Here is a 12313-nt window from a genome sequence, read left to right as displayed (position 1 = left end):
TCTCTAAAAGATGCAATTTAATAAATATATATTTTGGGAATCTCTCAGTGTAAGACCTATTGAAGAAACACTCGTAAATTACAATTTCGCCGGGCGGAACGTGCTAGAGTAATTGCAGCAAGCGGGCGGGCAAATTCAAGTTCAAGTTCTTAAGTATCCACGAGATACAGCAGATACCCCAGATACTAGATACTCAAGCCGACTGAGCCGAAAATTCCACTTAATGCACGACGGCTCTGTAGGCCAGAAAACAAACAAAAGAGCCAAACAGAAAAAAAGGATTCTGGGAAAAGTTTTTTGGGCAAGATGATAAATAGCAAACGGGTTTCATGGCCTATGGTTTTTGGCCAAAAACGTGAGCCGACTGGGAAATTGGGCCAAAAGACATGTGCGTCGGCGGAAACGCTGACGAATGTCCAGGGGCAATTATTTTGTCGCCAGTGTTTACCTGGCTATTAAAAGCCCATCAGGACACGGCTGTTCGACTATTATTCACCCGAAGTCGGCATTAAACTGGGCGTGGCATGTGCTCAAGCCGAATCGAAAACAAATTTATTTAACAGCCATCAAAGGGGATTGGCGGCCATAAAAAGCGAAAAGTTCCTCAGTCCTCGGAGCAGATAGGGCTTATTGAATATGATTCCCAGATGTCCTCCGGAACATCAAAGGCTGAACAGTAGGGAGAGATGATAAAGTCGCAGCCTCATGCATAATTTAAAGCAATTTGGCATTTTGCTGAATCAATTTCCACGCTGCCACGGGACAGCGTCGCAAATAAGACAATCAAACGGAAAGTATTAAGACCTGAAATCCATTCCAAGTGCTGCAGTGCTTTCTATGCAAATTACACTCTCCAGCACTGCAGAGCATTTATGTAAATCAGCCGACACCTGGTGTCCCTAAAAAAATAAAACAAAAAATAATATTTATGTACATATAGCATACAAAAAATAGCAACCCATAAGGTGGTGAGTGAATTAAAGCGCGAAATGTGCATGGAAGGCGTTTTGTCATATTTATTAAAAATTAATCAATGTCATAAAGTTTGCCGCACTCGTCCGGGCTCAACGATCAATCAAGTTTAAAGCCATTCCAGGATTTACTTAGGACCTTCAACTGTGCCCCAGGTGGTGCTTAAAAAATGGATTTTGGCTCTCTGTTAAAGAGAACTTCGGCAGTGAACTTTAAAACAGTGAACTTTTAAACAGAACCAAGCATTTATCCAGAGATTTAAGAAGTCAAAGTTATGGATTATAATTGCAGAAGTGAAAATAAAATGCCTGAAAGTATGCTTCAATTTTTAAATACTTTTTATGACGGTATTTTCATCTTAAAGATGCAAAGACATTCTTTACACATTTATTAGGAAAAAATATTATTTAAAATTTTATATTTATCCAAGTTAATTTTATATATTTTTTATTTTATTGAAAATTTGATTTAGTTGTCAGTTTCCTAAAAATAATTTAACACAAAGCACACGAGGACACACACTAAACTACACACAAAAAAACATAAAAAAAATACATAGCAAAAACCTTTAAAAAAAATATTACAATAGTTTTTAGTTAATAGAAAGATAAACAAAATATGGCAGAGGAACCAGAAGTTGTCGAGACCGCGGAGGCAGCTGCAACCGAAATGCCTGCACTTGCCCCTGCGGTTTCGTTTCATTCTGCGCCTAAGCCTGAAGAGATCACCCAGGCAGGAGAGCCGGTAGAGGATTCTAGTTTGGATGTGGAGATCATTCCATTGGATGCAGCTGTGGCGGAATCTTCAAAGGATGGAGAGGACCAAGGTGATGGTACAAAATTAATTGACTCCGGCAAGGATAAGACTCCTGAGGCAAGTGATAGCTCTGTCATCCTTTCACCGGAAGAACTCAGGATGAGAAAGAGGCAACAACGCAGGGATCGCTTGAAGAAAATCATGACCAATCGCTTTGTTTTGGAGGGAAGTAGCGAAAGATTAGTGGTCTTTCGAGAGGAGGTCTTTACAAAGGAGGACGATTCGTTAAAGGACTTTGTTCTTGAGGATCCGGAAACGATTGTGGCCAATTTCTATGAACCCGAGCTGGACGTCTTGGACGTTTTGGAAGATCCTGCCATAGAAATGCCACAAATTTATGATGCTTTGCCAGACTTTTCTGATGCCCTCGGGGATGAGGCACTCGAAGACATTTTCGAACGCGAATTAACTCCTCCAAATGATGAGGACATGTCACATGATGCCATCAGTATTATTTCCACCAAATCAGGAAAAGATCCGGACACTGTCAAGCAAAAAGCATTGTTTCTTCAGGACTTTGATTTGCCCAGTTTGTCCGACATCTCCGAGGAGCACCTAGCGGCACAACTATCGCGGATAAAGTCCGTGGCCAGTATTGGTATGGAGCTTAGGGATCAAGGATCGTTTGTTAATCCACTAACTGGAGAGATATTGAGCACCAGCTCTACCAGCTCCTCTTCCAGCATCGAATTCGGTTCGGACAACGAGGAGCACGCCCGCGATGCCGGCTCTGACGTTTCACTTGATCTGTCCGACATACCGGAGTTTCCAGAGTCGTCACAACCACTTGCGCCACAGTCAGCCCTGACATTCGCCGAGTTCACTCTAAGTTTTAGGGCCTCCCATTTCCCCGATGAACAAGAAACCGAAGATCCCCTTACGAAAATGATCGAATTGGAGAAGATAACAACTGATTTTCTCAATGATCTATTGAAAGAAGTAGTCGTGGGGGTGGAGGTTCGCAACTACGAAAACCTTCTCCGGCGCAGGTTCGACAAAAGGAAGTTGATAAGAGAGTTAAAATCAATCACCAATACACACATACTCGAAAAGAATATGAACTTGATGCTAAATACTCGAATGCACGAGTACTATAAGCGCCTCAAGAACACTCGGGTGTTTGCCAAGCTTTCGGCCGTAGATGAGATAAACTTCTATACCCGATACATGGATGCCCTGGCCGTACTAGACCATCTTAAGAAGAAGCTCGAGATGTCCAAGTTGCAACATGGCATCCAGTTGAGCAAAGTCCTCTTCGATCTCCACTCGGCCCAGCAGGTTACCTCCTTCATGGAGGATCGCCTGGAAAAGACTGTGCGCAAGACCCTAATTAAGCCGGACAGAGATCAACTGGCTCGGATCGTGGAAATGAATTTGCGGGCCATAGCATCCAAGCGGAGGGAGCTCAGTGACACCAGGCTCTTTCTGATAACCCGCAAACACACCCTGGGTAACATCATGAAGGTGGGCTCAAATCATGAAGGTGGTTAGTTGTTTAAAACTCATTATCATTATTTTTCCACAGAAAATCCATGAGTTGGATACAGTAACTGCGAACTTGGCAATCAAGGACTTTATAGCCATTCAAAATGACACGGTAGCCATAGAAAAGAAAATAGAGGGTAACTACAAAAAGGCTTTCAGTTTAGTTCCAATTAGATTTCTATATTAATCCCCCCAGAACGGCATTCCGAGTTGAAAAAGATGCGTCACCAGTACCTCAACGACATCCACCTCCTCCAGCACAATCGGGAAAAGACTTCGGCACTGGAAGACAAACTGCAGACAATGAAGGATGACCTGAAGATATCCCAGGAGCACCAGCGCAGTTTGCGGGCCAGACTGTATGAGGTGAAGCTGGAAAGGACCAAACTGCGCAAAAGACACAAGGATTTGGCGTACAAGGGTGGCATCCTGTCGATGCCAGCTCTTATGCATGAGTATGACCATACCGTGGACAAGCTGAAGGAGAAAGCCGAGAAGGTGCAGAAGCTCAAGGAATCCATGAAGGCGATTACTAAGCGCATCAGCTACTACGAACACGGAGTAGGACACAGTCTTTAAAAAATAGAAATACAATAAAACATTGAAAACTAAAAACTTGAAATTTTCTAAAAATGTTGATATATTTTGGAGGAAGAGTTGCCAATGAAAATCACATCAAACAAACAGACTCATGATACAACACCTAAACCACAGCACACAACTACTCCTCAAAATAAAAACAATATAAATATTAACAGAATACATCATCTTAAACACTATGCACTATAACCAAACACTTTAAATAAAAAGCTTAATAACGAAAAAAACCATTAAAATAATTATTAAAATCCAGGAAGACTCTCAAAAGAAACATGGAAGACGCGACCGTAGTTGAAGACATTCCCCAAGTAGTGGAAGAAACCCCCAAAGTTGCTGACCCTGCAGTGGAAGACTATAGCAACCAAGAAAATAAACCAGCTGTAGGGAATAGCGATGCGGTCAGTTTGGTTAGTGGGGTCGATTTTGTAAGGAATGCTTCCTTTACGCCATCGACTATGGATCTCACCAAATCGCGTAATAAGGACGGAACGGAACATGACGGAGTAGAGGCGGAAGAACGGAAGAAGATACTTCGGGAACTCATGGGACGTTTTAAGCAACGGGACGGGGATAGCACATCTATGCGACTAAGCCAGAAATTGATGTCCATAGAGGAAGATCGGAGGTCCACTGTCCAGTTTACGCGCGATAGTCCTGAAGAAAAGGAATCACCCAGCGGATCCGAAAACGTAAAGGATACATCTTCTACGCTGACAATAGCCGCATCAGATATCTATGTTGATAGCAGTCGCGATTCTATAGACGAAACTGAATTGAATCCCATGCAGGTGGCGGTCAAGTCGCTGATGTTTGTGCCGCATCTATCCGACATTTCCCTCGGATCAGCCGTCAGTCGGCGAAGCCGTCGAAAATCATCTGTATCGGCTAAGAGCCTAAAATCCATTACAGGGGATGTAGGTGGGTTTAAGGATCCGACATCTAAACGTGATTCCGATGAGAGCGACAGTGATGAGGAAGAAAATGAGGAGAAGGAGGAAAGCTCCAAATCAGAGTCAAGTTTAGATGCTTCTCAATTGCGGGCTACACAGGATTCGATGTTGGATAGCGTCACAATGAATATATCGGATCACGAAGTCCACTTGGAGACCCAGAGTCACATGGAACTAGGCCTGGACGATTTCCTGAATTTAACGAGAACATCTCAGTCCTTATCTGAGGCCGACACCGAGTTGCCCAACAAGGACCATGAGACCAACATGGTGATTGGCACATTCATTGAACAATTAGTCGGCGAAGTAGTCTTCTTAATTGAGCACAAGAGTCCCAACGAATTGCTCAGGGAGAATTTAGACAAACTAAAGCTGATCGCTGCTTTGGAGATTCTTGTAAACGATTTCCTGATGCTCAAGGATATAAACTCCGTCCTCAACGAACGCATGGTCAGCTACTGCCGGCAGAACAAGTTGTTGAGAAATATCCAGCCACTTTCCAGCGAAGAGACGGCAGTGGCCCAGTTACGCTACAATGCGGCACTACAAAATCTCGGCGAAGGACTTGATCGGGTTGCTCAGGTGAAAACTGAAGCTGGCTTGGCGTCCAATAAGGCAATCATATCCCTCGTCCACATCAACAACGTTGCCACCACCACGGAAGTCCATCTGGAGGGGGTTATACGGAAGCTGCTGGTCCGGCCGGATGCCGAAACGGATTACCTCAAGAGAATGGTGGCGAAGGAGTTGCGATTGATGGCCACCGTCCGGAATGAGATCAGTGATACTAGGCTGTTTATGTTGACCCGACTACACACTTTGGCAGTTACTAGGGAAGTATGTATACTATTGGTGGGTTAAGACATTTAACTTTAATATCCTTTTTTACGTCAGAGGGCAGAGAAGCTAGAGTGTGTTGCGGAAAATGTAAGCATGAATGCCTTTGTTGCGACACAAGCCAATGTGGTTGCCCTGGAAAAAAAATTAGAGGGTAAGGATGTCCTTAACTTATTCCCACGCACTCATTCTCATTCTATCTCCGGTTTTCTTAAGAACGGAATGTGGATCTTAAGAAATCTCGACACCATTACCACTACGAACTACATCAGATCCAGCACAATCGTGAAAAGGTCTTGACCATTAGAAACAGACTACAATCCATGAAATTCGATCTGCTGGAGAAGAGCGAGATACGAAACAAGGTAAAGAGCAAGCTCGTGCGCCTGAAGATGGAACGGCAAAGGATGCGAAGGGAACTCAACGACCTCACCTATCGAGGCGGTATTCTGGCGATGCCTGCCCTCATGCGCGACTACGATCGAACTGTGGAGTATGTGGAGAAAAAGGAACAGGAAGTCATGCTACTCAGAGATAAGTTGCGAGCCGGCAGCAGTTCCATGTCCTCCTTCAATCTTATGAACAAGAAGCTCACAAGAGCACAATCAAGAGCGCAACTGGAGTAAAATATAATGAGATTTTTACACAAACCATTCTGGGTCTATCGGACAGTTAGGAAATAGATTTTCTTCTCTGACCTTAGAATTTATAAGATCAGCGAAATATTTGTCATATTTCAATATGTATTATAAATAAGAGTCTTAATTAGTTATGAGCAGAATGCTAGACTTCCTACTTATAAGCTTATTCATCAGTGATAGCCCTGAATCGGTACAGAAAATCTCTTAATGACCCATTATAAAAATATATTCCCCTCTTCATTTTCAGTGTCAAGTTTGTTATTTATCTGCTAGCTTTTATTTATGCCTTTTATATATAGTTTCAACACAAAAAAAAAAACAGAAAATATGGGAAAGGCGAATGGCACTTTTCGTTGTTCTCATTAATATTCCGCAATTCCCATTCAATTGTTGGAAATTCAGAATTATTCGAAATTTCTAAATTACCCAAAACTTAAGAAATTGGCACACGTATTCGAGAAATACCGACAATTAGCCAACAACTAATGAAAGATATTATTTATTCTCATGAAGGAAGTACTCGATATGATTTATTGATTAACAACAAGACTATCTGCTATTGGTTGATACTTTTTAGAAAGGGTTTTTTCTAGATTTTTCCATTGGTTTTTAATTTTGGACTTTTGTGCCCCCACCCCAGCATTAATACCCTCTGACAGGCCATAATAAATTAAGAAATCTTAAAAGTGCCAGGCTAAAGGCGTGAAAAATATTCTCGGCCTGTCTGGCATATTTCTTTTTGCCAAAAATTGCACCTGCAATACATACTGACTACTATGTGTTTTTAGTGAAAACAATTTCACGCCTCGGGCAGGTGAGCAAAGGGGAAAATTCCTAATCGTACATATACTTGTATACCTATACACTTTGGTGTTAACTTTGGACATTGTAGATGTGTTGACCTCGACACGCTTCAGTGGAATTTTTCATCATCTCACCCACAACCCCCATCGGTGAGTGTTTATGTTTAGTTTTTAACGATGATAGGATCTCGTAGATATATTCCCGAATAGATATAGAAAAGACATTTATAGAATCTATTTGCTGTTCGCATTTGGTGGCCGTAGGCAGATAAATAAACTCTCTAATACACCCACACAAAAAACACAATCTCAAGGTTATAATAGAGGTGATCACTGATCAAAAAAAATCGAAGATCGTCAACTGGGATTTTGAATTTACTTTATTTTACTCATATATAGATTTAACTTAGGCGTATACTTAATTTTAGGGCTTTTTAAGGTGCCACAAGCCTTTGTTTTGTGTTGTTTGTGTGAGTGTTTTAAATATATATTATATTTTTTTTGGTGTTGGTGAGGAATATTTTTGATCATCATATAAATTGATTTATATATGTGTGTTGGTGTGTGTGTATGTGCGATCACTTAGCATACATATATGGTTTGTAATTTGATAGAAAAGAAACCACAAAAGTCCTACAGCAGGATCCAAGGTGAGGGCGCTTACTTGCCGAGCAGGATCTTGCGGCCGGCGCCGAGGTTCTGGCCAGCCTGGGTGGCACCCTTGTTGGAACCAGCCTGCAGACCGACAATGGTCTGGCCGGCCTTCAGCTGCTCATCGGTGAAGTCGCGCTTGCACTCATCGGCAGGCTTGGGGCCCAGGAAGGGACCCTTGAACTCGGGGTGCTTGTAGGCCTATTTAAAATATAACAAAAATTAATAAGACTCAACCTATGGAGGCGAAAAAAAAGATAAACTTACAGCACGGCCAATGGCGAAGATGGTGTTGGTAACATTGGAAATATCCTTCTTCTCATAGAGATCGACGGTCTGGAAGACATCGATATCGGGAACACCGTAGGCGATCAGAGCCTTCTGGAAGTTGTTAATGTTCTCCATGAACTTGAACTGTCCACCGGAGGAGTTGACCTTGGCCACGGAGTTGGGGGCCAGGATGTTGATCAGCTTGCAGAGCACCTGACCGTCCTTGAGCACATCCTCGTAGGACTCGCTGGCGGGGAACTTATCGCCAGTGATGGCCTCAATCCATTCCTGGGCCTCCTTGTCCATCTCGGGATTGCGCTTGCCGGCAATCTAAAAACAGGTTATTATTAATTTTTTTTTTCACTTTCCATTTCATCCATGGTTTTTATTTCTTTTTTCAGTTTGTAAATTCACTTTCACTTAATAAAGTTTTTAAAAAATTTTTTATTCACCTTGGCACGAACGGCACGCTCAAGAGACATATTGCGTTTTTGGTTTTTGGGTAAGGGTTCTGTGTGATCTTCACCAAAGCTTCAAGCAGCTACAACTGATGCCAGCCAACGGGGCGTATGCGTCTTTTAAAGGACCAGCCGTACGAGAGAGCGTTCTCCCGCAAAATCGTTCAAGAATTTTCCAAAAATATATCCGAATTCGGAGTCAAGTGTGTGTGTGTTTGAAAATTCGGTAGCGTGGGCGTTCGATATATCTATGTATGTATATATTTTCATCGCTCGTCGTAGCGCCCCGCATGAGTCGTGCGATATAATTTTAGATCATCATCATCTGCCATCGAAAAAAAAAACGACAGAAAGGAAGGAAAAATCCAAAGCAAAATGCTTAATAATTTTCACACATATTGCAAAAGTTTTTTGATTTGTTTTTGGGGCTGGGCAATTGTATGTGCACACCGTGCTCTTCAAAATGCGCTGCTCATTTGCATGTTAACCGCATTTTTTCGGACTTGGCCTGGCCAGGCCAGCTGTCCTGTTGCCGTTTTGTGCTCGTTTCTGGCGCGTGCATTTGTTGCTCGTAATTTCCATGGGAATTGGCATTGCATTGGGTCATAATTAAAAATGACATCAAATTGGTTAACATCATGGGTGGGTGGCTTTCTCCAGAGGTGGAAATAAAAGCCATAAGGAAATTTCATTGGTCTAGACTCTAGAGAAAGAAACATGACAAAGTGACATCATATTTTTGCAAAATATTAACATACTTATAGGTATTTATTCTTAAAAAAAATAATAATAAATATTTAAAATTTTTAAACCATATACTTCAATACTTTATAGCAAACTAAACCCACCCAAAGAACATTTTTTGTAGAAACATTAAAGCTTCCATTTTTAATAAATTTTCAATTACCCTAATAATATTTGATATTAAACCTCTTCAATAATAATAAACAAAATTATTCCTCATTATTTCTGTTCCACTTTTTTTCCATAAAATAAACAGTAAATTGCAATCATAATCCGTTAATACATATTAAAGAGATTACCAGAAAATGGGGAAAAACAAGTATAAATATTTACAGAAGGCCATTCTATTCTTTGCTAATGTCCAGACAATTCATTTGAATTATGTGCCTTGTGTTATTGAAAAACACTTTCAAAAAGAGGACAGACAGACGGACAGACAGCCATCGAAAATTTTCCAAAAAATCTAAACAAGAGGGCGATAAAGTAAGGCGACTTTGACGGCCAAAGTTCGTGCCCCACACAGAAATGAATTTTTTATTTAACTCGATTCGAAAAACAAACAAACAAATCGGACATCACGACATCTATTTTGGGGGACAAAGACTCTGAGAGGGATTTCTAATGCTAGAGCGGATACTATTTCGATAACTTTCGGAAAAGCCATGGCATACACGTAAAAGGCTCGAAGAAATTGTGTTCTGGGTAGTGCGACTATTTCTGAACAGGTGGACTCGAACCGAAATAGTTGCGCCTCGTCAGCGGTGAGATTTTCCAGGCTTTTCTCACACTTTTCTGGCCCCAAAGAAAATAAAACAAGAAAGGAAAGCTAACTTCGGGCGGAGCCGAAGTTTATATACCCTTGCAGTTCAGTCGCAGTCCGCTAGGTGGCGCCACCCATTTTATTTTATTAGATATATAGCGGATCGTATATAGGCGGCCGATCCTTATGAAATTTGGCAAATCAGATTATTTTATCCAAAATAGAATCTGTACCAAGTCCCATCTTTCTAACTTAAAAAACACCAAAGTTATGCCAATTCCGATCGTTGTATGACAGCTATAGGATATAGTCGGCCGATCCTTATGAAATTTTGTACATAAGATATGTTGATCAAATATAACATGTGTGGAAAGTCCCAACCCTCTATCTTAAAAAACAACGAAGTTATGGCATTTCCGATCAATCAGTTATATGGCAGCTATAGGATATAGTCGACCGATCCCGACCGTTCCGACTTATGTACTGCCTGCAACAGAAAGAAGGGTGTGTGCAAAGTTTCAACTCGATAGCTTTAAAACTGAGAGACTAGTTTGCGTAGAAACAGACAGACAGACAGACAGACAGACAGACGGACAGACGGACAGACGGACAGACGGACATGCTCATATCGACTCAGGAGGTGATCCTGATCAAGAATATATATACTTTATAGGGTCGGAGATGTCTCCTTCACTGCGTTGCACACTTTTGACCAAAATTATAATACCCTCTGCAAGGGTATAAAAAACAAAAAGTGGAATAAGATGGCAAAAAAAATTTAAAGAAACGGAAAACAGATGGCGTGTCCGTTTATTTTTACCGACTCCTTGGCCCGCGGCACTTCGACGGATGGGACGAGAACTTATTTTTTTTAATTAACAAATATTTTTCGAATTTGAAGTAAACCGCAATTTTTGCGATTATGCCGTTTGGTCATTTAAGTGAATTAAATTTGCCTGCGGCCCGGTTTTGACTATTGTCTTCAGAGGAAATTTAATTAATGGCCTGCAGATGTGCGGCAATTTTTTCCATGGCAATTAAATTATTGTAATTGCATTTCCCACGGGGAGAGAGTAAAAGAATCAAATTCAATTACCAGAACGATGCTCTCGAAGTACCCTCCCGAGGATAGCCCAATCCCAGCCCTAGTTGCAATTCAAACATACGCCTGATTAAATGTTTATTCGAGTCCTTTGGCAAGATGGGGGCCTTCTATCCTGCATTCTCATCAGGCCAACGTCGTTTTGGCCAAATTGCATATGTTGTCGTCGGTCGGGTGTTTGTTTGCCGAGGAAAATTAGATTCGGGCGGGCAAACATCCTGGCGAAAGCCACTTTATATCCTGTCGCACTAGGCGCTAAGTTGGTGGGGATTATTTTCCCATAAATCAGCATAAAAACTCAACAAAGGCCAAGGCCTGCGAGCAAAATGGCCAACGCACAATAACCCCAAAAATGGGCAAAAGGCGAAGCATATCCGAAATGAAGTCAAGCGAGAATTAGGTCGTTGGGAGAAGGACCACAAAATGCACAGAGGAAAACTACCAATTCCAGATATTTTAATTTACCAAAAAATATTTTTTTTTTCAAACAGTCTTTTAAAAATTACAAATGAATTAAACTGAAATATGACATGTCTTTTGATTGTTTTAGTATTTATTTATTTACAGTATTTATTTATTTTTCTTGTAAAAATGTCTGCCCAGAGAAGCAACCACTTGCTAGCATTTGTGGCACTTCCGCTGGCTTACAGTGAAGCCGAGCGGAAACGGAAATTGAGTCAACCATTGTCGACTACTCGAATCGAAATGTACGCATCCCTCTCGACCCAGACTCAATTGTCTTGCTGCAATTTCATTTATAAACAAACAGGCAGAAAACGGAGAAAACAGACATCGTGCCACATTCCGAGTGAGTTTGCCGACTAAGAATAGACACATTATTTATTTAAGCTCAACATTTAATTGGAAAATCATGCCCAATGTCGTCATTTTGTTAACAAAAATAAACACTAAACCGAGTTACGTCTCGTCTCGCCGCGCCTCGATCATGGCATTGGACGATGGCCAGTGGCCAGTGGGAATAGTTATTTATAAGTTTCTCATAATTTTTTGAGACATTTTCCCGCATCTTGCGACAAAATCAATTAAATAAATTTCCCATTTTCCCATTATAGCTACAAAGAAACATGGTGCAAGAATGCTTGATGTATTCATGTTTACCTTTCAGGCAATAATTAAACAACTTATTTGAAAACAAAAATATTTTTAAATACTTTTTTAATAAATTATAAAGATATTGTTGAAGGATTCTAGATATTATCGTAG

General features: G+C 41.1%; 3 protein-coding genes across 3 annotated transcripts; 2 read left to right on the top strand and 1 right to left on the bottom strand.

Annotated features, from left to right (window-relative positions):
• The first annotated feature begins 1454 nt into the window (after positions 1 to 1454).
• On the top strand, positions 1455 to 3895 carry LOC6494060. The gene is made up of 3 exons (XM_001961027.4): positions 1455 to 3252; positions 3314 to 3410; positions 3470 to 3895. Exons 1-3 carry the CDS (start codon positions 1591 to 1593, stop codon positions 3850 to 3852), a joined length of 2142 nt encoding a protein of 713 aa, XP_001961063.1. The 5' UTR covers positions 1455 to 1590; the 3' UTR covers positions 3853 to 3895.
• Positions 3896 to 3933: 38 nt separating this feature from the next.
• On the top strand, positions 3934 to 7437 carry LOC6494061 (putative leucine-rich repeat-containing protein DDB_G0290503). Its single transcript, XM_001961026.4, has 3 exons — positions 3934 to 5660; positions 5718 to 5814; positions 5877 to 7437. Exons 1-3 carry the CDS (start codon positions 4146 to 4148, stop codon positions 6284 to 6286), a joined length of 2022 nt encoding a protein of 673 aa, XP_001961062.1. The 5' UTR covers positions 3934 to 4145; the 3' UTR covers positions 6287 to 7437.
• Positions 7438 to 7466: 29 nt separating this feature from the next.
• On the bottom strand, positions 7467 to 8635 carry LOC6496521 (muscle-specific protein 20). The gene is made up of 3 exons (XM_001961025.4): positions 8478 to 8635; positions 8023 to 8355; positions 7467 to 7956 (listed from the first exon to the last, which is right to left on the bottom strand). The coding sequence occupies exons 1-3, from the start codon at positions 8505 to 8507 to the stop codon at positions 7765 to 7767; spliced, it is 555 nt and encodes a 184-aa protein (XP_001961061.1). The 5' UTR covers positions 8508 to 8635; the 3' UTR covers positions 7467 to 7764.
• Positions 8636 to 12313: the final 3678 nt, after the last annotated feature.

This window comes from Drosophila ananassae, chromosome 3L (genome assembly GCF_017639315.1).
Source record: "Drosophila ananassae strain 14024-0371.13 chromosome 3L, ASM1763931v2, whole genome shotgun sequence".
Lineage (NCBI taxonomy): Eukaryota > Metazoa > Arthropoda > Insecta > Diptera > Drosophilidae > Drosophila > Drosophila ananassae.
Note: the sequence above shows the minus strand (reverse complement) of the source record. Positions and strands in the feature narration are given on the sequence as shown.

Excerpts from the sequence above, each read along its gene's own strand:
- LOC6496521 (XM_001961025.4), bottom strand. The coding sequence starts at position 8,507 with ATGTCTCTTGAGCGTGCCGTTCGTGCCAAG. Across the intron at positions 8,356-8,477 it reads AGCGTGCCGTTCGTGCCAAG|ATTGCCGGCAAGCGCAATCC; the intron begins GTGAATAAAAAA and ends ACCTGTTTTTAG. Across the intron at positions 7,957-8,022 it reads TCTTCGCCATTGGCCGTGCT|GCCTACAAGCACCCCGAGTT; the intron begins GTAAGTTTATCT and ends TATTTTAAATAG.
- LOC6494061 (XM_001961026.4), top strand. The coding sequence starts at position 4,146 with ATGGAAGACGCGACCGTAGTTGAAGACATTCCCCAAGTAGTGGAAGAA. Across the intron at positions 5,661-5,717 it reads CTTTGGCAGTTACTAGGGAA|AGGGCAGAGAAGCTAGAGTG; the intron begins GTATGTATACTA and ends TTTTTACGTCAG. Across the intron at positions 5,815-5,876 it reads CCTGGAAAAAAAATTAGAGG|AACGGAATGTGGATCTTAAG; the intron begins GTAAGGATGTCC and ends GGTTTTCTTAAG.
- LOC6494060 (XM_001961027.4), top strand. The coding sequence starts at position 1,591 with ATGGCAGAGGAACCAGAAGTTGTCGAGACCGCGGAGGCAGCTGCAACC. Across the intron at positions 3,253-3,313 it reads CCCTGGGTAACATCATGAAG|AAAATCCATGAGTTGGATAC; the intron begins GTGGGCTCAAAT and ends ATTTTTCCACAG. Across the intron at positions 3,411-3,469 it reads CATAGAAAAGAAAATAGAGG|AACGGCATTCCGAGTTGAAA; the intron begins GTAACTACAAAA and ends TAATCCCCCCAG.